The 24,535-nt window shown below is 47.3% G+C and overlaps 1 protein-coding gene across 3 annotated transcripts in view; it reads left to right on the top strand.

Annotated features, from left to right (window-relative positions):
* The window catches only part of LOC100119338 (neurogenic locus Notch protein), a 175,376-nt gene that overhangs the window by 28,278 nt on the left and 122,563 nt on the right, over positions 1 to 24,535 (top strand). For 2 of the 3 annotated variants that reach the window (XM_031924496.2, XM_031924497.2), the window contains exons 2-3: positions 1,600 to 1,671; positions 15,442 to 15,520. In XM_031924496.2, coding sequence (XP_031780356.1) covers positions 1,600 to 1,671; positions 15,442 to 15,520 — 151 coding nt within the window. The remainder of the gene's footprint in view (positions 1 to 1,599; positions 1,672 to 15,441; positions 15,521 to 24,535) is intronic. The other variant, XM_031924498.2, reaches the window with a different exon arrangement.

Below are 24,535 nucleotides of genomic sequence, written 5' to 3'. Positions count from 1 at the left end.
GAGAGAGAGAGAGAGACCACTAATAACTATTTTGCATTCGCTCTTCTGCCCAAATCTCTTTCTCGCGACTCCTTCATTAGCTTAGAGAGAATCGAACCGGTTGCACAAGGAGTCGAATCGTGGAAAGCAAAACCAGAATCTTCGGACGCGCGCGGGAGGGAGAGAAAACAGAAAAAATCGCAGAGGAAATAATCTGTTTGGCCTAGACGAAGCAGCGAACACGCATATGCATCCATCAGCATAGCAGGGCGTCGAGCTGTTATTTTCGAATCCATCCGTGTAGTATACCGTGACTCGAGTTTTAGCATTGACGACGAGAGAGAGAGAATCGAAGAGGTATAAGCGATGCATCGATTAAGCCGACTGTCTGCTGCAGAATCCGATTACGATAAGACGCTTTGGCTGCGCGCGAGGTTAATTCATGTGATTTTTGGATTATTCAGCCTTCGATCGGACGTGTATGCTATCTGCGATAGCGATTGTCGGATGGAGATTGTAGTTAACGAAAAATAACACAATTTGTCTCTCGTTGCGATACACATTTTCGTTCCGTCCTATACGACCGCATATAGAGCGAGAAATTAATATCGATTTATCCGCGCAGCGCAGCGCTGGTAATTTCGTTTCGTAATGAATTCTTATTTATCGCTAATGCTTGCGTCAACGTGCAATCAAGTGCATTAGCTCTCGTTGGACAATCATTTTTCACGAGGCAGCCCGATCGATGTTTGTTTTCGTAATTAATTGCCGGTCTGCGCGTCGGCAGAGAGATACGAGAGCACGAAAAATAATTGACGAGAGCGGATTGTTAGCAGTTTGTTGGACGCTGCTGGTGATTATCGGCAATAGCTTTTGGATTTTGTAACGTCGCGATGTAATTGATCGTGTACGGGCAATTATTTCTGAAATCTTTCCCTTTATAAACGTCTATTTTTCCTCTCTTTTTCAATAAAAAGCCGCCTTTAACCAATTGAATCATCGGCCGAGTCGGTCGTGAATATCCTCTCTCCACACAGCTCTAATAAAATCATAAATATTCACCGAAACCCCCGCAACGCTATAAATATACCCCGCGCACCGCTCTTAAAATCCTCACGAATCTCGTAAAAGTGACGTTTAATGATAAGAAAGAAAAAGAAAAAAGAAATCGCAACGGCGCTTTCGCCGGACTCTCGCAGCGTCATTACGATATAGCGCACGTTTACGCGGAGACGGATATAAAGTCCGTGAGTTACGCGTCTAGCCACCGCAGCGCTCGTCGCTCGTTGAAATCACCGGTGAGTAGAATGCCTGCACGCGTGTGTATGGGGAAAAAGAATATTGACTTTTTTTCTCTCGAGCGCGTGTAACGCGCAATTGAAGTGGTATGGGTGTATATTTGCGTAAATACGTTCGAGCATTGTTGCGGGCTGGTGTAGAGACGGTAATTTTTACGATTCGTTGTGGGGCCAGTCATGCGTTTCCGTCAGGCTTTGTTGATCAGCGAACGCTTGGCATTCCAATATTTGCAATACAAATGATATACGGGATTTACGCACGCGCGTAAGGTATAGGTAGTCATTACACGTCGATGATTGTATTTTCTCCTTTCTGTTTCAGGTAAGAAGACTATCTCGATATCCTACTCGCCGTTGGAGCCGTTCTACGGCAATTCGGGTTTATCAAGTGGAGGTCAGATCATATAACATTGTCTAGTATTACTCAATCTCAAAAACAATTTTTAAATGTAAAAAAAGCGAGAGTAGAATCCCGCGCGCACTTGTTCAACAAAAAATCTCAAACGAAGCCAAAGAAGAGCGCCGAAGTAACCGCCAAAATACACCTCAGCCCCCAATAGTTCAGCGACTCTCTCGCACGCCAGCAGCGGCGAAACTTCCCTTCCCCCCTCGAAGCTATAATACCATAGCCTCCCCTCCGCGCATAACATCCTTCCGCAACCTACGAGAGCGAGTTCCTTTACATTCATGCATCCCATAGAGAGAGAGAGAGAGAGAGAGAGAGAGAGAGAGAGAGAGAGAGAGAGAGAGAGAGAGTGAGCGCGTACAAGTGGCCCCGCGTGCTCGACTTTTTCAGGACGGCTACTAGCTCGGACACCTTCCACGTCCCGCACGAGAAAGAAAGAGAGACGAAGAGTCCGAAGGTTCTCTCTCTCTCTCTCCCTCTCACCCACAGAATGTGGTGCAAGCGAGCGTCTGCGCGCAGACACGCTCGGGGAAAAGGGAAGGGGATCGCCGCCGACCACCGGCAGATGTTCCATTCTGCCGCCCTCGCCCTCTCTCGCCGTCGTCGCCGTTCCAGGGATGTACAAAGCGAACGCGTGCGCCCCACTTTTGACGCGCGCGCGAGCGAGGAAGGAAGCTTCGTGTTTGCGCTTTTATAACGGCTACCGGCTTGCAGGGGCTGCTGCAGTGCTTTGACTAATGGTGTGCATGGTCTGGGGGCTTGTGCCGTCGCTGTTGCGCCGATTGGCTGGAATTTGAGCGAACGGCTGTTTTTCGATTTGAAATTTGGATGCGTTGGAGTTGGCTCGGCGTTCTTTAAATTTTAGTCAGGCGCATTATGGATACTTTATTATTTTATAAAATTATTAACCTTCGTTCTGTTATTTGTTATTTAAAATGACCGAGTATTCCAAGAAAAATTACATTAGTTATCGAAGCGCTGCTAGACATTGCGATAGTTTGCTTTTAATGTGTAAAATTGTAATTTTGTGTTTTACAAAGTACGGCAAAAGCGATGGTAAGGATAGAAAGGGATAAGCCGAGAGAGCCGAGCTCGAAGCATACGATCAGCTGTCTGGGTATATCGGTAGGTGCTGCTCCCTATTCGGTCTCGAAGGGATGCAAGCTGCTGAGCGGACGCGACCTGACTTACCGGCCCTCTACTGAAATTCAAGTCTCGATCTTTGCAACGACATAAATTCACACTGAGACGTTAATTTTATCATCCTTCGTGGACGATTTAAATATTATCCTCGACTTAATTCGAGTATACGAGATTTTTTTAAATTTATTCGAAACCAAATATACGCTTACATCGGCCTCGTTCGTTATTTTTGAAAATTCGCAATAAAAGGATCGTAAAGTGGAGGAAATAAAAATTGAGGGAAAAAAGTTCAGTTGAACAAGCATGGGAGTGTGTGTGTGAGAGAGAGAGACACCCAAGCAGATCAATAAAATCCAATGAAAGGCGCGACTGGAGTTGCAGCTGCTCTCGCGCGGCGTCTGCTGTCGCGTTATATATACGTTACACGCGCGGGAATTTAAACTTCTTTTATTCCTCTTGTTTAAAGGACCGATCTAACGCCCGTTTAAAATCCACTTGACGTCAGGCCTGCTAAGAGGCAAAAATCGACGCGAGCTGAATATCACTTTTAAATAAATATTTTTGTTCGCAACCTCGGCGTTTTTCGTTACAGTGAAAGATTGAATTCAGATACAATATACCGAAAACGTTGCCGCTAAAATCGACTCTCAACAAGCGCTCTATGCCTTTCCCCTATTACAGTCCAGAGAGACAGCGACAATAATGGCCACACGCACGCATCGCTACCGGCTAGCGCTATAAGACTGGAGGTAAACAAAATAAGCGGTAGTAAGGCATTGTCCTGGCTCTGCGGAAAAAAGGCGGCGTGGAAGGCCTTGTAAGGGTTAAAGAACACGTTTCGCGCTCTCCTCGCGTTCTCACGTTGCCTTCCTTCCTTCCTTATGGCGTCGCGCCGATGAAAACGAAACGAGGAGGTAGGAGGGAAAAATAAAATTCACGGTCGCGGCTAACGAACGGCCATAAATTGCGCAATAGAAGGGGCTACTGCTGCTGCTGTGGCCGGCCACTTAGTCGAATGTTCGCGATGCCATTATAATACAATAGGAGTCGCGCGAGCACGCGGACGTATTGTGTCGATCGGGGCAAGGGGGACGTGGTGGTGCTGGTGTTGCCCTTCTTCGCTTTTACTCGGACGCTCAAAAGATACACACTTTCGATCGATCGAGCGCTGAAGGTGATCGAGCTTTTTCTAGTCTGGTTGAGATTTTTTTTCATTCCACTAGTTGGACTATATTAGGCCACTGAGTCCCTTGAAAACACACGTGAACAATTTCATTTTGCTAATATCGCGTACGGTCGAATACTCGCGCGAGAGCCCGAACCAAATTTCACATAATCCCAAATCTCATCGTAACCATAAACAAAAGCAATCTCGAAACCGGCATCGTCGCCAGAAAATTCCCTCTCCAGGCCCCATCAATTACAGCCTCTCGCGCCAAGATTCCCCCGCCGTAAAGCAATCAGCGAACGGCGGAGACGAAAGCGCGCGCTCATCGTCCAATTCAAAATTTATCGGAGTCGATGCACTCTCTCGGCTTTTAAAAGCTGCATAGCAACTCACCGGCTGCCGCCGCCGCTGCCGTCATAAATAACGCGTTTGATCGCGGAAATTTCGGCAAGAGCCTGGTGGCGATTGCTTACGCATGTACTTTTGTCGTTCATTTCGAGCTGCGCCATCCATAACGTCGCGCGCGACGTTTTAATCGCCGAATGCGCGCAGGTACCGTTCTCTGTGTTCGACGATCGATGAAAGAAGAGAGAAAGAAGGGGCGGAGATGAAATCGGCAGAAGAATTGTATGACTCGTGCGGCGCTGATTTAGTGGCATAACTTCGGCTTGGAGTACGGTGCAATTATTTGCTCGCCTTCGTTTTTTTTTATTATTTTTGAAAGCGGTGCCGAGAGATCGTTGAATGGTTGCAGCGATATTATTAAACTTTTTTTTAAAGCGGTACGTTAGTATTGTCAAAAGAGAGTTTTAAAATCAATCGGAGCGAAAGATTCGGACTGAATGCAAAGAAGCGTCTCGAAAGAAGAAGGAGTATCGGAGCGCATGTGTCAAAGTGAAAGGCGGACATTCCGTGAGTTATGGATGTCGCGAGTTTTTGCGTCCGTGTAAATCTTCGAGATTTATCGATAATCGCCGAAAACACGGACACTGTTTTTGCTCGTTAAATAACAAAGCTTGACGCTTCTCTCGGCGATCGATCAGTATACACTTTATTTCAAAGCCAACGTAACAACCGAGTATACGTAATAATCCGAAAAATGCGCGCACACTTAGAAAATACTCGACTAAAGAGCAGTTGAAGATTTCTTAATTGAATGCACGCAGGAAAAATCTCACCGCAGCTGGAATGCCCTAACAATCCGGAGAAATGCGTCCGAAAGAAGCGCGTGCATGATTTCGCTCTCGACCAATTACCGCGACGCGACAGCCTGATATCTTTCTGCGCACGCGGCCTTTGAAGACCACCGACAATGCGAAGGTTATGCGCGAGACTTGCACACGCGAGATTTGACGATCTACGTCGTCCGCTGCCGCGTTTATCCGGTTGCAGGTGTGTGTTTGGATTCCTCTCGGGTTTCTGTTTTATCGATCATCGGAATTTCATTTTGTGCAAAAGGAGTCGAGATTAATCGGATCGATTTTGCTCCGTTTCATTCCGAGCGTGTGCGCTTTTAATATTAATGCCTCGAATTGCGCGCTCCTTTTCATACGATTTTTTTCTTCGTTCTGTGTATACACACGTAACAAATTATGCAGGACTGTATGCATCCCGGAGAAAATATCGGCTATACGTGTTATGATTAATCAAAAGCGTAAAGCCTCGATGTAAAAATTCCGCTCCGTATAAACACATTAAAAATTTTAATCCGAGCCCAAAGTCGATCGCCCGGACAATCAATCAAGAGTAAAAATTTGCACTTTTATCGACCGCAGGAACGAGAACATACAACCCCTCATCGGATTTCAAACACGTCCCCAAAAAATCATCAGGTCCATGGCGAGAGCGAGAGAGGCGACAATGGCCGCCGGCAAGAAAAAAATTCGCGGTCGCTTTTTTATATAACATATACCCACACAGACTGGTACCCGCTTGGTATCGAATGTCGAATCCGGCGGGTGTCGAATATCGCGTTCTCCTTGTGTATACACTTTATACTGAAGATCTTCGCTGCTGCTGCTGGTACATTCCACGCGTGAAAAGACGATCATCGCGAGGATGCGCTGGTGCTCGAAACTTCCTCCCACGTGTCGTTATACGAGAGAAGACCTCGGGGCACATACAGTGCTCCCTTTGTGCAATACACAGGCGCCGAATGAAGCGAGGGGAGATATATTCAATGATGTCTTTGATGTCGTTGAAACAGTTCTTATAATCGATGATTTATCCGCTACACCGAATCGCTCGGAGAATTTTATTAATTTTCGCTTTTTTACGCAACACAAGGAGCTTATTGTAATAAAGTATCAACACATCGAATAAATGTACATCACACACGCAAAGAATCGGTAATTTCCCAGCCTGACTTTTCTCTTCAGCGTGTCACCGATAGATCGGTTAGCGTTAATTACGCCGTCTAATCAAGCGATTATTGCCTTCGAAATAATTGCCGCTATTTATGACGTTCATGCAAATCGAAACGCCGTATAATTGTTCGCGCGCGAGCGGCGCAGAGGGACGGAGAACCGGTCCCATTATCATTAATGGATAGAGCGGCGGAGAGAGAGATCGTTTTATCGGGATTTAAAGTCGAATCTCCATTAGGTTAGTAATAATGATATCGAGGCGAGCTTTCTTCCTTCGCGGATCTCTTCGCTTTTGCGAGGGAGATTTTTCGGCGGATGACGAGAATTATGCTGATTTTATGCGAGAGAACGCGCGAACCACCTTCGATGATTGAAAAATACGTTTGACTCTGAAATTCTCAGTCGATGTACATCGAATTCAATTTGCATCGCAAAAGCTTCTTACGATCAACCCACTCAACTCAACCGAAATAATCACAGAGTATCGTCTCTCTAACGGTCCATCACACGATATCTCCGTCGCACACGCGTCAATCGCCCCGCACACGTGTCTGCATCGCTGTATAATGCTATAGGTGCTAATGAATCGATAAAAGTATATCGGTCACGGGCCCGCTTCATAAATCGCAATTACGCGCCCCGGGGAATATTCGCGATTAATTTAACGAACCTCGCATACGCGCCCTCCTTTCGAGATACAAATTGCCGCGGCGCGCAAAAAAGGGATGCGCGCGCGATGTCGATATAGAGCAGCGGGCTGTCCCCCTTTTGACGCCGAATTATTCATGAGTCTTGACTGCTGATCGAGTGCCGATGGCTTATCGATGCGATTGATCAAAATCGATGTTGTCTCTTCGCACTTAGAGCAGTGTGATTGAGTTCGTTTTTAAAATTCGATCTCGATTCCAATAATCGAGATCGTTCGTTTCTTCAAAAAAGACTCTGGCGAACGAATGAAACGTTTACCATTTTTACGCCACTCACGCGAGCAAAAAGGCAAACTCATCGATATAATGACAACGACGCACACACAAAAGCTCTCTACAACCTTGTGCAAACTCATCCCGCCGGGTGAAAAATCGATAAAACTCGGGGGCGCATTTAACTATCGAAAAATGCCTCTGCACCGCTCGCCAATAACCCGTCATTTGCTCTTCTACGCTTCTACAGCCTATCCACACGGTACACACACACACACACACGCACACACACACAACCGAGAGAAAAATCCCAAGACGCTCCTCCCAGCCTGCGCAAGAATTCGAGCGGTTTTGCCGCGGGATTTTCGCGCAGGAGATAGACCGAATATCTCTTTCTCCGAGCGAGCGCGAGCAAGGTGCATCTCGAGGAAAGTGTACTGCCGCGAGCGAGGCCCTCTGTACAGCCCAGATTTTACGAGCGTTGCGCGCTCGCAGCTCGTCAAAGTAAACAGGAATGGCTCTTGCGATGTATATGTATAATGGGGCGAGGTTTTCGAGATTCGAAAGCTAGGGAAGATATTCACTCGAGAGAAAGAGAGAGAGAGAGAGAGCAGCCTCCTCCTCCTCCTTCCCGATGGTTTATGTCTTGTTCGTTTTTGCCATTGACTTTATCGTTTGTTTGAGAAAGGCGCGCGCGATTCGCGGATGTTACGATTTGGAATTTCAGAGGAATGCCGATGCTTCTGTGTGTGTGTGTATTCTTCCGAGTGTTGTTTGCTTACTGTACATCGCTTGATGGCGCTTTGTGCAAACTCTCGGAGAAAAAGTAACGCGTGTAACGTTTATATTCGTTCTTGTAAGATCGAAGAAGAAAATCCACAGCCGAAAAGGCGGAAACCGGTACCGCAGATGGAGAGGAGCAACGACCAGCGAAAAACGAGATAGCATCTGTGACCCAAATATTATGCACCCCGACGACGACTCGTTCCTCCTCATCAAAATATCCAGATCTCGATCCGAATCCTCACCTCCTCTTTATACGTATAACACGCGTTGAGCAAACAATGGACCTGTGAGCACGCGTTCCACATTTAACGCGCTCTCCGAGACGTTCTTTTGCCCTTCGGGGCCAAAGTACATTACCTCCTCCTTCTCCTCGCCCTGCCTTTGTTTTCCGCGATGCGTGCAGTGTACGAGCGCGTAAAATTTGAGAGCGACCGCGTACAGGTAGGTAAATACACTCTCGCGGCTTCTGTTCGCTCTTTCTCCCGGCGGCAGCCGTGTCGTAAAGTCATTTTTGCCGGCTTCGATTTTGCGCCGATTTTACACGCCGGTAATTTTAATACCCGCTTGTGTGTGTGTGTGTGCGCGCGCTCAGCCGTTGTTTGCTGCTGCTGCTGCTGTGCTTAATAATATGCGTGCATTTTTAGCGGAATTTATTGACACGATGATGCTGCTGCGCGTGGATTATGTTTTTGAGGAAAAAAAGCTTTATCGAGCGGTGCAATCGGCATAAATTAGTAATTAAAGTCGCTTGTCGTCGTCGTGTCCCCGACGAGAGAGTACAACGTATTAGTGTGTATATATTCTATAAATGAAAGTTCCGATGATTCAATATTCTACAGGTGGTCGATTTTAGTCCCGCGAACATTGATTTTATTTTCGATTTAAATGCTAATTCCAAGCGCGGCTGCTCATCCTACGTCTGGAAATTAAAACCTAGGCGTGTGTGTAAACGTCTGAGTCTATCGAAAAAATTGGTCCTGAAACTTTGCTATTTATGAACGTCCGCCACAAAAACTCTAGGTTCTTATTCATAATTTCCAGACTCAATGGGCATTTACGTCGTAACGGAGATTTTTCCGATTTGAAAACCCGTGATTTACGTGTCTGTATAAATGGGACTCGACTTTTTAATCAAAAATCGCCGAAGTCGTGGAGAGACACCCGGTGATTTAGAGGATAGAAAGCAAGTATATGCGGCTGTACACGGTCGGCAATAGAATTCCGCGGTAAAGCAAGAACTGAAGGGTGACATTCGTCACGCGTCGCGGATACGTTGATCTATCAGAAGGAAAAAATCTTGCCTGATGCCGAACGACGCATTCCGGCGGTTGGCGAGAGTTAAATGTGCGCGGCAAGCGTTAAAGGATGTTATGAAATCTAAATTTCAACGCGGTTTAAATAAGCTCTGACAAATATTAACTTCAGCTAGAAGTTCGTATATCTTATGGAGTATCAGCTGCTGTTTTCGTAGCTGCACTGCATACCCTTAAAGAGCAGACAATCGCGTGTTTCTAAATCCTTGCGCAATTACAAGCTATTTACGCAAGGAAACGCACTCGAATAATCCCTCATCCAGCACACACATAAACAACTCATTAAAGTAGTCGTTTGCTCAAGCTTCGGTCAATTTTCGCATAGCCACCTCTGAGCCAAAACTCGGAGAAATCAAATCAATTTATCGACTGCTCCCCGCACGTAATCGAATATGCAAATGTCCGATTGATTTCTCAGCCTCCAGTTGCAACATACCCACCCATACACGCACACACACTCGCTGAAATCGGATCCGCGAACGCGCAACAAGCTACGCGTGCATTTTCATAATTCAATCTGTCGTGCTTCCGTCGTCCCTCGCGAAGGTCACGCATACACGTATAAACGTGAATATACAGGTCTCTCTCTTGCGCGCGGGAGGAAACCCCGCGGCGAGTCATTAATTAACGCTTGGACATCGATTAATATTTACGGCGAGTTTCCGTGGTGAAACTTTGCTGCCGCCGCCGCTGCCGACGTCGTGTGGAGGTTGGGAGAGAGAGAGAGCTTTGAGAAATTATGACTACCGTGCGTGTGCGCCGAAGAGAGAGAGAGAGAGAGAGAGAGAGAGAGAGAGAGACCCCTGCAGATTTCTGCTGCGTGTGACAGTTAGTTTCCAGACGATCTTGGCTTTCGCGAGTTATTTAGGATGAAGGATTTATCGGGATCGAGGGATACGCGTAGGAGATTCTTTATTCGTCGCGGGTCTTGAAATTGGAGGGTACAGGGCCCTCGATGGCAATGACGAAGTGATATTTGAATGATTTTTGCATTAAGCCGAGGAAACGATGGTAATTAGACATCGAAGTTCCTTTCATCCCAACGTATTCATTCAGTCTCCTTTCCACCAGCATAGAGGCACTAACAAAACCTCCAAGAGTCCACTCCTCTGTTTCCACGTACACAATCCTCGCAGCGAGCCCTAACGGAAAGGAGAGACTAGCGGGGGGTTCCCCGAAACGTGCGTGACCAAAATTCCGCGACATGCAGACGACGAGTAAAAGGGCAGGCGAAATCCCTTACCTGCTGGGTTCACTCCCGACGACAGGCCGCCGGCTCCCAGTGGGAGGCATCGTCCTCTTTCTCTCCCCCTCTCTCAAAGCCAAAAAGAAGACGAGCCACAGGAAAGGGAGCGAGAGCGCGTCGGGGATCTGAATTCGCGTAATTGTGATTAATGGCTCGACTAATGATGCCAACCCTGTAATTACGGACGTCGATGCATCTTAACGAATTTGAGAGAGAAGAGGCGCACATGTTGTTGCGACAGCAACGGTCTGATAAAAATGTTTCGGGTTGATGTCATCTCCGCGCGCTCGTGTGTTTATTATGATTGGACGGAATCATGAAAAAGTGTCGGACTTTCGCTGATGCTGGGAATTACATTAAACGCAGAGTTTAATTGAGCCGCGGCTTGTGTTTTTTCGAGTAATTTCTGGCATTCCCATGTGCATGATTCACGACTGCCTATACCCATGAATATTTTTACATAAATAACTGTACCGCGCGTGTGCGACTGTAAAAGCACTCGCAATCATCGCCAATCTCTCCTCTTTTCCAAACTAAACTGCAAGCGGGAACGGCCCACAAACCTTTGTACTAAACGCGAGACACGCGCAGAGGTGCGAAAAGGAATATCCTCGCCCGTAAAAATGAGAGGGAAAAGGTGCGAAGCGCAAACACACACACACACACACCGCATCCATTCTCATCGTCGTCAAAGCCGACCTGTCTCTCTCTCTCTCTCTCTCTCTCTCTCTCTCTCTCTCTCTCTCTCTCTCTCTCTCTCCGTCTGAATCCATAAAATTACCCGACTCGCGCCTTCAATCTTTCATCACGTGCACACACACCACTCTTCCATGCACATTGTGCAAAGAGCGGCGTTTACTCTCTCGCCTTGGAGTATACAAAATTCGCCTCCTGAATTATGTATAAAAAGAGAGAACATTCGCACGTACGGTCCTCCAGTCTGCCAGGAGCGTTTACACGTGGAAATAACGAAAGGAGAGCAAATTCGATCCTCATCCAAACAGTAGTTCTCCTGCACAGGTGAATTGGAACTCTCAACTCGCAGTGGCTTATCTGGCGTAGTCGCGCATTATCCACTTTCTGAGAGAGAAAGAGCGGATCGATTGGGGCCAGCGATCGCTGCGCGAAATTTATCGTCCTTGTGATGCAGAGAGGTGTCGCAACGCTTGAGCGAGCGCGATCTCACGTTGGGCGCCAAATATGGCGAATTCGAGAAACGCAAAAACGCCGGTTTATAGTGCTAGCTATGGTATATACAGGTAATGGGAGAGACGATCGTGTCGATGGGAGTTTAAATGGACCACGGACCTAATTGACTCGGATGCGGTGTCGCAAAAGACTGAGGCTTGTTGTGAAATCTGGCGTGTTAGGCTGTGCGCTGATCGGTGGATTGATTGGATTTTTTTTAAAGACGGCTTTTTTGGTCGTGGTGTTGCTAAAGATGTGTGGCTTATCTTGTGGATTTTTTGCTCTGGCGTTTGCGAGTTGGATGCATTGTGGAATTAGTCGAAGAGTTCAGTATCCCACCACGAGACGACCTTTGGTCAAGGATAATCACAGCGCTGGAAGGTGTCAATATATCATTTTAATACAAACGTGGACACTTCCTCGATACCGGAATCTCGGCAAATTCCCACCAGATGACTAGCTATACTCAGAGATGACTCACTTTCGCGAAAGTGTGTATCTGTCAGTTTTATAGCGTGTTTACAAAGCTCACTACAACCAATTAAAACCACATCCGTTATAATTCAGCTCCAGCAAAATTTCTCAATCACCGCATTTTTTACAGCAAATAGTTCTCTCCTACATTAAATACCTATATCAGTATGAGGAAGCTTAATATCCCACCCAAACTTGCATAACCACTCATGAGTCATATGAAGCACGTGCGATTTCCATCGATCCGTCCAATCGAATATCTCCCTCCGGCTTCTCCTAATCGACTGCCTCCACATACTCGCGTCGACCTCTGACCCGAGGAAAGTTTCAGACATGCCTCAGCTCTCTACTCCTGTACGAGACTCCCGAGAGAGTAAAAGTGGAACTTGCAGTGTCAAAGCGCTGCCGCTGGGAAAGGACAGGGTCAACGTGCCTCTCTGGGACACACTGGGAGAGTAAAACGCGACGAGGCAGTCGCTTTTATCGAGTTAGCATCGAGGACTTTGCGACAGTTTTGAATTTTGTTTCGATGAGTTACGTAAGCTGATCTACGCGCACAAAAACCACAAGCCTCGCGAGTAATCGTCGTGACAAATTACGAAAGCATCCAGGGTAATTACAACTCTCTCGATTGATAAAAAAGAACCTTCTCTCCACCTGTACATAAAACCGCTAGTGTATAGTAGCATACTGACAGCCACTGATTATTCCATTAAATCGCATTTAAATAATCGGCCGATCAGCGCTCATTACTCCTTCCAGCGGCGCATAACGACGCGACGGCCTCTAAATTACTGAATAGAATCTCTTCCTCGAGACGTGGGCGACAGTGCGCGACCTTTCTCAAGCAGTCCGCGGAACGAGAAGCGCGAATAATGTAGCTGTCGTCGCGCCGGTTTTTCTTCTCCTCTCGATGATCGTTCCCGTGACATTGACACCCGATGCTTCTGCGCCTTATGCTCACTGAAGAAGATCGCGGTTATCCCACACTTACTATTATACCCACCTTATCACTAACGAAATAGACGCAACGACGACGTTACACAAGCGACTTTCCACATTTATTAAATGCGCTAATCTATATTCCATATATACGAGATAGCTGAAAAAGGACATCGTTATGAGTTCGATCGAAGAGGAAAAAGTCTAAACTTATGAGCTGTGCAGCGTAAAAGGATCTTGAAAAAAACCGAATGCAGGAATTCTAACAAAATGGAGACACGAGAGAGAGAGAGAGAGAGAGAGAGAGAGAGAGAGTCACCTCGTTACTCTAATCGCGCGCGAGTGGCTGTGCACACAACGGATTCCACGAGCGTTACGCATACGCGCTTGATCTATCCAGCAGCTTATACGCTAATTTAATCAAACTGACCGTAGACTCGGAATATCGCGCTGTATATATGCTAATCCCGCGATATCGAACGTGCGAAAATGTCATCCGGTTGCGCAAGCCGATATACCGGTCGCGCGATTATATGAATGCGCGGGTTTCGTGTGCGCCGCGAGGATTATTATACACACCGGCGAGTATATTAATGACATTTTTTTTTATTTTATCGAGTAATAAGAGGCTCGTTGATATGATTAATTTTTTTGCGTGCCTGGAAAATGTTTTTCATATCGGCGAGGCTCATTCGTGAGAGAGACTCTTCTAACGAGCTCGAATCGGTTTGATAAAATCGCGCGCTGCTTCGTTAGACGTCATAAACCACACTGTGTATGCCTTCGTTCGCACGATATTCCCTCGTCAGTCGTCCCGCTGAAAATTGATCTAATCTTTTTTTTCGCAACGCCGCGCACTCGTCATTTCGAAAAGTGGTCCAAAGAAATCCGTAAACAACGAGGCCTAATAAATCAGCCCCGCACAAAACACACGCATACTCGGGCAGTGCGTGCACCACCCACGCACGCGTGTCCTCTCTCACGCGTACGTACGAGTGACGATTTGCGCGCGCGCGAGAGAGGGCGAAAAAGGAAGCGGAGGATTTGTCACGGAGGCAGTTTCGTTTAACTGATCTCATCCGTCTTGTCGTTCTCTCTCTCTCTCTCTCTCTCTCTCTCTCTCTCTCTCTCTCTCTCTCTCTGGTGCGCTGGTCCTGTTCGCGCGAGCCATACAGCAGCGAACTTCTTCATTGTCCCGCGCGAGAGAGGCGCGATAACGCGTTTTCAAGAGATGCAGCGCGCAGATACTTATTGCGAGAGGAGAGATCGGATCGCGCAAGGGGCAGTTATTTTTTGTTGCGCGCCCAGCTTGCGGAGATTCAAAGGGGGCTTGCATACGGAAATGTTTGGTTTTTTTGTTTTTCCCTCGTGGATTCGGACCGATGAACTCTTTTTCGTTTATAAAAATGAGCGGAATTAATGCTTTTGCTCATGCGTAGTACCGACTCGAAAGTAGATCGTTGTCTGCTGTGATGTCACGAATCGATCTAAATCACGCAAAGCATGTGTTTAGAGGTCGATTAACGCTGTCTCGCATGTAAAATACGCTTTGGGTGCAGTCGCTCACGCCTCGATTGTAACAACGACTGCACGCGTGCATTCGAACGTCGAAACAAAGGAAAAAATGAAAAGTGAACGAAGTACCGAAAGTATCCAATCCCATATTTTACAATCGAAGCCTCTTTTAAAAATATTTTAAACGTCTACCCGAACGATCGACTTACGTAAGCGTATCAGTCGAGACGTATCCCAAAGTAACACGATACTTCCTTCCCCATGAATAGACCAGATTCGCATTAGCAGTAAAAGCGATCGTTGACACTTTGAAAAAAATATCAGCGCCTACACTCGCAAGTATAATTTCACGTCACTTCAAGGAAACCTAATATTCCCGAATCAAAAAGGTGATCGCCTTCATCGCTGCGAGATGCAGTTCCTTCAAGCAGTTGGCGTGTGTGAAAGCGTTTTAGCCGAGGTTCCGGCAGTCTCTGTAACGAAGCAGGATGTGCGCGGGTGTGCACTGCTCGTTCCTCCAGATTGCACTTGTTCAAATTGCCTGTATACTTTACGACGCGGTCAAAGACACTGTTATTAATTAAACTGGTTTTGATAAGACGAATTGTTGCAGATATACTGTGTCCTTTTTTTTCAAATATATAAGCTTGATTTTTACGAACGTACGTTTAACGTTTGGGGTGTTTTGGTGTTTCAGGATTTGTTTCGTGTTCGCCGAGTCCCTGCAAAAATGGAGGCCACTGCGTGTCATCGCCGCGAGGAGAATCACATTGCAAGTAAGTGTCAAACCTGAAAAAAATTAACAGAAAACGATAACATAGTCCGAAGGCGCCACTTGAAAAAAAAAAAAGAAAATTCCACCCCGCGAGCTCGGCAGCAAGCATAGAGAGCGCAGAAATGCGAGAACTGGAGGATGCGAAGCCTCCCACGCGATATAGCCGAGGCGAACTATTCTCTCTCAAGTACACCTTTATACACTAGTCCCGACTCGAGCGCGCAAGCATCCATCCCAAAAGCGCCGAAGGCGTCGCAACTGCAGCAGCCCTTCAACCTTTATCCTCTTGCGATATCCCGGAAAATCGTCGGTGCGTGCGCAGTGTAATTCCATAGCCTTAGGGTCGTTTTCGGCTATACGAAGGTGCGCAGAGAGCGACGAGAAAGAGAGAGAGAGAGAGAGAGAGAGAGAGAGAGAGAGAGAGAGAGAGAGGAGAGTATAACAGTTCGGAAGTTCAGGCTACCGCGAGTGAACGCGTGGGATAATTGGAAAATCGACACGGGAGCCTTCGCGAATTTTTCTCCGCATAGTGTGCGGAGATATTTTTCGTGATCTGCGTGCGAGAGCTGTGCGCGGGTGTAATTTGAGATAGTCCTCGGGCGATTTTCGGTAGCGTGTGTGTCTTTATTTTTATCCTTTGGATTCCGAATCGTAAAAAGATGAGGTACAGATGACGGGGTAATGGCGAGTTATACGTCGTTGGCTGTTATTTCGATCATTATACGAGCGACTTTCTGACTTTCAACCTTTTTGCGTGACCTATGCGCGCTATGTTATACACTTTCATCACTTTTTCATACGATTTACAATTCACAGACCGTTGCGCATACCCCAAACACCCGCTAATTTTTCCGACCTCCAAACGCGGAACTAATAATCCCCCCTTCCCGTCATAATCATATCTCTCTCCCATCCAGCAGAAACAATGCGGAACGCCGTGTCACTCCGTTATGTTTTGATCGAGCTTATATACAGCCTTAATTCACTCTATATATACCCGAAAGAAAAAAAAAACTAGTCCCGATGACTCGGTCGATCACAGTCAAATCACGAGCGCCTGATATGTGCCGCTGCTGCAGCTGTGAGAGAGAGAGAGAGCTCTCAGCGTGGGATATATCAAGCGTCGCTGCAGCAGCGCATAAGGAACGGAACTCGCCGAGAGCGACGGCGTAATGATCGTCGCGGCGGCGGCGGACCAATATTATCCCGGCTGCTCGCGCTCGTGATTCAGGAACGCATTTAAATTGCATTCGTACTTATGTGCGCTATTCTCTCTACGCTGTGTTTATATTGAATAAACAGCCGATTTTCGTGTTCGGGGAGGGACATAACGAGGTGTATAATACGGAGATCTTTGTGTAACATTACCGTACACGTGACGCAAGGAACCATCAATCGGCCGCAGTCTCGTCGATCATAACAGTTAAGAATCGTCGTAAAAGCGAAACCATGAAAATCGATCGGCGATTTGCTATTGTCATCCGGCTTTACAGCTACAAAAGCGACGAGAGCGATAATCGAGTGTATACGTCCAGCTGCATAGTCTCTCCCTCTAGAGCCTGTGGCGATATCATGAAAATTCATTCGGCTAATAATGACAATGCCTTCCTGATTCTCTCTCTCTCTTTCTCTCTCTTTCTCTCTCTTCCTTCGGGCGCCCGCTCGCATCTCCCAGCGCAAGTCCGTTATCACGTGACGCGGTCATTGTCGCGGAAAGCCCGTTATAATGCGATTACGTCGCGAGCGCGCGAAATCTAGAGAGATGTGCCTTGAAACAATGTACGAGTATACACACGACCTCGTCATCGTTCCAAGCTTATTTTCCAACGACAATGCGACGCCTTGTTATTTATCGCGCGAGTAAAGTTCATTTTTTCCACTCATGCGTATAGACAGGACTGCGAGGAATCTGTCGCGCTCTATTTGTCTCGCGATATTTATCAGCGGTTTAGCCTCCATTCGCGCGAATTCCTGAGAACGAGCTCCGACAAGTGCGTCGATGAGGTATTTCTATAACGGATGAATGTCGGCGATTTTCGCAAATTTCGCAACAGGATACGTTGGAAATTAACGTAATTATTAGCGAATTATGCGGAGCCGATGTTGGTTCAACAAGTGCAGGTTGAATTACTCAATCTTGATGTGAGTTATTGGTCGCGCGCGTAGTGCAGCTGATAAGCCGTCGCTTTATTGCGCTAAAGTGAATAATTTGCTGTACCTTAGCGTGTGACTTGTATTGCGATTGTTATATACGCTCTCCCTCGTGCGTGTCTTGTATAATGCGTTGCTCGAGCAATTTGTTTAACGCGTGTTAAAGTCACCGCAATGTCACTCGAGGAGTCGAATTATTATTTACTATTTGAAACTTTGGATTTTCTGAAATGTGCGCCAGAGTCCAAAGCGTGCTATAATTATACGGAGGTGCAGAGGGAAGAAGATAGCTGCGAGACACAAAGGCGCGGAACATCGCTTTCCTCGTAATAGATTATTTCATTTGCCAGGCTAATTACACGGGGGAGCCTCATCGCGCCGTCATATAATACACCTTTCCCTCTCGACACTTTCAATCTTAGCGGGTCCAGGCACGTATACCTTAACGAATGCAGGTCTCTGTGGCTGTGCCACACATGCACGAGTTACCGCGTAAACTAGTTTTCGCGCGCATCTCGACGGGCGAAATTAGCGTCATTTTCTGGAATGTGATGCAACAGCACTTTCGTTTTTCAGGCCTTTGCTCCTATTTCAGCGAGCGTTATGTATAGTGTAGTGTTTGTAATGGCTTTTAAAATCGTCGTTTTTGAAAACGACGCAGAGTAGCGTATAGCACAGTTTATCATCTTTCGATACGGTAAAGACAAAAGCTCTATCGACTCCCGAAACTATATGACTTACAAAGAGTCCATTGCTCTATCAATTTTTCCACGAAAGTTCCCATAACCGCCCCAAAATTTTAAACCACCCTCGACACAAACGCATTACAACCATTACTCCCCTTTGATAATTAGAACCCCAAGCTCCGCATCTCGAAATCGTCATAAATCTCAATGATCGAAGCAACAGCTCACAAAGCTCGATCGAAAAAATTTTTTTCCTCCCCCAATTGAAAATTGAACGACGAGATGCGCGCGAGCGATACATACATCACAGTCGTCGGACACGGGGTAATCCAATGGAACAACAAATTTAGCCAGCGCCACTTGACAATATGGCGAATTAAAGCCAGTAGCCGGATGAAAGGGGGTCGCCGCCGCCGCCGCCGCCGCCGCCTCGTGGACAATAGCCCGTGAAAAACCTTCCCTTTTGCGCGAGGACGACGCGTGCGCGGCATTAACAGCCGCTCGTTTGCGGACTCATCGTTTTTTTTTGTGATCGCCACTGCTGCACTTTTCTCTCACACTATATCACTTTCTTCTTTTTTACAGTGGGGGGAGTGAGTGAGGGGTGGCTTTTGTGTGTCGCGAGGGGACGAGGGGGAGAGGCGGCGGCGGGGGCCAGATATGCGTGTATTTAAATTAGGGATGGGTGCGGTGCTGCTAAATATTTTGAAACCGATAGGCTTAAGGCCGGAGCCCAAGGTTTTTAATTTTTCGAGCGTTAAGGCTTTATATTGGCTTACGTCTCGCACCTATTTGGCCGTCCCATCTGCTCTCTGGGCTCGTTTATTGAAATTTATGCCTGTGATGTATTCATACGCTCGTTAAACTTGCATGCGGAGATTTGGGTTCCTGGTCGATTGGGTTAGTGTGTGCTCGTGAAAACGAAATATACTCGAATATTGCTACAAATAAATCCGAAGCCTATTATCCGTATAGAATCTGATATTTTGAAATCTTTTAAAATTGATCCAACTTTGATTGGTATAAGGCTTGACAAAAATAAAATAATTACATAAATTTTCAAAACTTCACTCCTAAACAAACCCATTGTTTCGCATTTATTGCGCAACAAAGGTTCATACCAAGCGACACCTCAGAGCTCTCTCCCCCCGAACCCCGTCTCCAAAGTATTCCCTCCAAAAATTTCGATCCACCGCGTCTCTTTGTGCATAAAGCTTCCCCCGCCTCGAAATCCACTCTTCAGCACGTGTGGCCCACTGCACAGTGCACATCCCGGGCCGACACCGCCGCTGACACACTCCGTCGTCGCTTCGCGCGGCACACGTGGACCGGCCGCGTGTCGCGACACGTGACCCGCACCTCTCGTCCCGTAATAAAGGGTTCCGAGGGCCTGTCGAACAATATTTTTCTTCCATTCGCTAGTTTCCGGCTAGCTCACTGAGCGTCCGTGTCTATAGTAGCCTTTTTCGCTGGTTTTTGTGTCGTCGCAGGGGGGGGGGGGGGAGGCTCGATTAGTCCCTGACACCCTCGTCGCAAATCGTCGCTGCTGATATCGAGGCGAGGATGGAAAATTGCTTCTGCGCGTTTTGATTCGTGCGCGAGGGGGACGAATTTTTCGGGGAGGATAGGGGGTCGATTTTTCTCAGCTTTGTCCTAGCTTTCAATTTTTGAAATATGATACGTTGCTTCTTCGATCGCTGTAGGACTTTGTTCCTTTGAATCGGGTCGAGAGATTAAAATTTGCGGTTTTAATACGAAATAAAAATTTATTTCATAGTCTTTCGCTTTTAACACACGACAAACAAGCGTTAATTCCCTGATCAAACAGCTCTGAATTCTCGACGACAAAGAAAGAGCAGTGCGCAGTAGCGCACGTGCCGCAGTTGTAAACTACTGTGTAGCGCGACGTTTCGACTGTCGCCCTTGCAAGTACGCACGTACGCGCGGTTTTTCTTTCTGGCATCTCTTTCTCTCTCTCTCTCTCTCTCTCTCTTTCTCTCTCTCTCTTTCTCTGTCTCTCTATGCAAATGCAACGTGTGCAGTGTAGGATTCAACGGAGGTAGAGTCGACGGCAAAGCACATATTTGCTCGGGAAATCGAATGACCATTAGCCAAGAGAGAGCTGCTTCTGGAAGTATAGCTCTTTGTTGATTCTTCCGATATGTATTTTAACTCACTCTTTTGTCTCCCTTCTTCGTTGCGGTGCGGTTGGCGTTGACATCGTGCTTTAGCTTTCTTGAAATTCTACGCGATAAAAAAGAGCTCGATGCATTTCTATTGTTCAGCCAGATTGTTTGAGCAAGCCGCTCTCTCGTAATATAGACTCTTTTAGCTTTCTCTCTGCAACATTAAGTTTTACGTACCATTTGGCAAGCCTCCGCTCATCGGCGATGAAGTAATAATCGAGCGCAGTGAGAAAAACGCTTCCAGTACTAATTCAATTTCCGGCATAGGTTGAAAACTCGGCTATGGCATTGTTTTTTATTCCTCCTCTCCGGCGCTCATTCCCAGCAGTAAACGAGGCCTTTATTAGCAGCTTCGTGTACGTCCCGGGAGAATTTCGCGCCAATTTTGTCATCTGTTTACAGACGACTGCGAGCGCAATAGTGCGCGCTCTGGCGTGAGAGAGATGATCGTTGTCCCGCGCCTCTGGTGGCGCGAAAGATGGACACTTTTTACACCCGTTCGCGGAAAGGATCGATGACTTCTTGCGGTGGGCGGTGGGTCGATAAAAACACGAGTTGGACTTGTTGTTTGCAGGCGGAATCGCTCGTTTCACGGACGGAAGATGACAGGTTCGCGCGCAGGGAGGAATGAGAGAGAGAGAGAGAGAGAGAGAGAGAGAGAGAGAGAGAGAATTTAGGTCTTCGATATCGCGGGTGGGATAGATTAATGCGATACTTGATCCGTAAACGATGGCTTAATAGACGGTGTTCTGTAGTTATTATAGCATTGTTTCGCGCTGGGAGTCCGTACAAACATGGAAGTGCGCTTATATAAGCTTTGCCAATCTTCGTATTTCATATGATCCGATAATATCAGGCCGCCTGGCTGATCAATGCTCGAAACGTTTATCTAGTCGTGAGTGATTGATTAACACCGTGATTGAACTGCGCGTTTCAAAAGGCTTCGCATGTGTGCAATTGCAGATCATCGTTAAATCGTTCTCATAGGCTTCGGAATGATTTAATAATATCCATAGTGATCTAGATCTTTGATAATAATCATAAAACAAAGCTCCTGCGGATCAATGCAGAGCTTTCTTCATCCTTCGTCGAAAGAAGATGCGCTCGTAGCTCCGTACAAATTCACGATGACGAAGCACTATACAGCCTGTCAAAATACGTGAATCCCTCGATCGAGTGTATGTACGAACAATGTGGATATCCCGTGGAGGAGAGAGAGAGAGAGAGAGAGAGAGAGAGAGAGAGAGAGAGAGAGAGAGAGAGAGAGAGAGAGAGAGACAGGACGCGCACGAGCGCACACGTGCTGGAAATGAATGTTTGGGCTTGGCTCTCTTCCGCGGCTGTGTGTGGGTGTACGCACGAGGCTCCTCTGTTATTTTCTACCTCGGATTTTGTTTATGAACAGTCACGATCCTTGACTTCTGATTGCAGTATCGCGACGCCGAGGGTGGCGCCGAGCTGTGGAGAGAACAAGCCGCAATCCAATTTAGATGCACCGTACACTCCCTTATCGAAATAGAATAAATATAGCGTATAAAATATTAAATTTTATAAGAATCGAAACGCTTAGCGAAAACAAAACTTTTACCGTTATATACCTTTACGACGAGAGCGCACTCAGCCGGAAACTTCTTCGCAGGCAGGTTAAAAGTAAACACGCGGAGAGTATATAGAAGAATTTCGAGCCTCGTAAAGACAATGCTAAAACCAGCAGACAGACGCTAAAACGGCCTCCTATATATACGATTATATCACTCCGCACCTCGACCGACAATGACTAAGAAACGAGCGTTTATCCGTCCTTATCGGATCCGACGCTCTTTTCACACAATAATAATGCGGAAAAAGGAATCGAACCCGCCCGCGCGAGTTATCCAATTGCACCCGCGACTAATAATTTCACTCGCGGGCGCAAGCATTACGGGCAATGAAGAAACTTTCTCACACGCGCCTCGCGTTTCCTCAGCCAGTTCCATTGTGCGCGGCTGTTCTATCGGGCTGCTCTCATCAGCTGATCCACTTCCTCCTGGGGGTTATATACTCGCTATTTTCTTTAGGGAAAAATCGGCGCTGTGTCAAGCTTCGGTGCGGCTGTGTTTTCCGATTTTTCTTCTCGAGGAAGCGGCATGAATAAAGACGCAAGGGTATGGAGGAAATGTAACGGATTCGGGATTTTTCTCGATCTTGTTGCGGGACTCACGATTTGGCCATTTTGGAGCGCGCAAAGTACGCTGAAACTACGAGGATTGTGTTTTCTGGATTCTGTGTGGTAGTTTCATCGTGATGCAATGGCGCGTGCAATGTTACAGTTTTGCGCGCTGTTGCGACAGAGAGAGAGAGAGAGAGAGAGAGAGAGAGAGAGAGAGAGAGAGAGAGAGAGAGAGAGAGAGAGAGAAACGTTTGGAAACTCATCGATCATAGTTCGCTGGAAAAATGTATTCTATAGCGGCATTGTTGATGCAAGGAATATTTCGCTTCTATTTATAATTCTTATGAAACCCTGTATAGAAACTCGTAACGCTGGAGAAACGTCAAGGGGGGCACAGGACGTTGCAAAAAATGCATCGGGAGAGTTCCGACCTTGGATTTTACATCTGAGTCTTTTCAATGATAATCGCTTCTAAAAATCGCATCTCAATCTTCAAAAAATCAAAGCCAAAAATTCCCTCCAAAACGGTCGCCTCTCTTCCGCCTGGAAACCGCATCAGCGCAACTGGCTTTCAAGATCGACGCAGTCATCCCGCAGCAGCCGCTCAAAACGAAAGGAAGTCAAAGCGCGGCATCACAGGCGCTACAGCATAGTGTATCGAGAGTTGGTGGCTCGCGCCGAGTCGCGCGCGCGCGCGCGCGCAAACACGCTCGTGGCCCGCGATTGAGAACCTCCATTCAAGAGAGTCGGCGGCAGTGCCGCTCGCGTGGACGAGGCGCTACCCCCCGGGCCCAGCAGCAGCAGCGCAGCGGCAGCTCGTGCCCGGTGCGTGCGACGAAGAGAGAGAGAGAGAGAGAGAGAGAGAGAGAGAGAAAGAGAGACAGATAGATAGGCAGTGGCGGCGGCGGCGACGTTCCCACGGCAGGAGCGCATGCGCGAGCACACAAACAGACACACTGCTCTCTCGCTCGCTCCTTCTCCCTCTTTGGAACGTAACCGGCTCGGAGCCTCGCCATCTGTCAGTCCGCTCTCTTCCAGCGAGGCTCGAGGATCAGGTCTCTCTATGTATGCAGGCTTTTTCCCCTTCTTTCTCTCTCTCTTCCCCCACTTCGAAGAGAGCGGAATCCTGTATGTGTGCGTATAATTGTTTCCCTCTTTCTCCCGCTTCTTCGTATTATATCGCACCTTTTTTCACGCACACGTACGTACGAGAGCGGGATGCCCTTTTTTTGTTGTCTGTGTGCGATGACAGACGCCCGCCTCGAGTGCATTATGGACTTTCTTTTTTATGCGTTTTCGTGAGCGGCGGGCTCCCCTGGCGGCCGGACTTCTGGAATCGAGGCTCGGGAGGTTTCTGTTTTATCGGCGCGGTGGGCTTTGGATTTTAGGGGGTTCATCTGTATTTAAAAAGGGTGCATTCTAGAGACCCTTGAGAATATCTATTTTCAGTTTCAACGCTCTTACCGACAACCTCGAACACTCCCCCTAGAATTCTTAATCTTGCGGAGAGCAGTATCACGCATACTTGTACACATAAAACAGCTCTCTCGGCGGCGGCGCATCGGGCGTGCGCGCCGTTACTTTTCTCTCTCTCTCTCTCTCTCTCTCTCTCTCTCTCTCTCTCTCTCTCTCTCTCTCTCTCTCTCCTCGCCTATACCGCCCACTCGCCACTTCTTATCGCCGCGACTCGGCTCCGCTCTTTTCTGCAGCCCTGGTAGCTCGGGACCTCCCTTACTGACCGACGTCGATATGTGATGGTCGCGACGTTGGCTTGATTGACAGGCTATCCTCTTTAGGCCGTTCTGATGTGTGTGCCGTGTGCGTGCATACCGGAGATTTTAAGG

The sequence above is a fragment of the Nasonia vitripennis genome, chromosome 2 (genome assembly GCF_009193385.2).
Source record: "Nasonia vitripennis strain AsymCx chromosome 2, Nvit_psr_1.1, whole genome shotgun sequence".
In the NCBI taxonomy this organism is placed as follows: Eukaryota; Metazoa; Arthropoda; class Insecta; order Hymenoptera; family Pteromalidae; genus Nasonia; species Nasonia vitripennis.
This window is presented reverse-complemented; position numbering and strand designations above follow the sequence as displayed.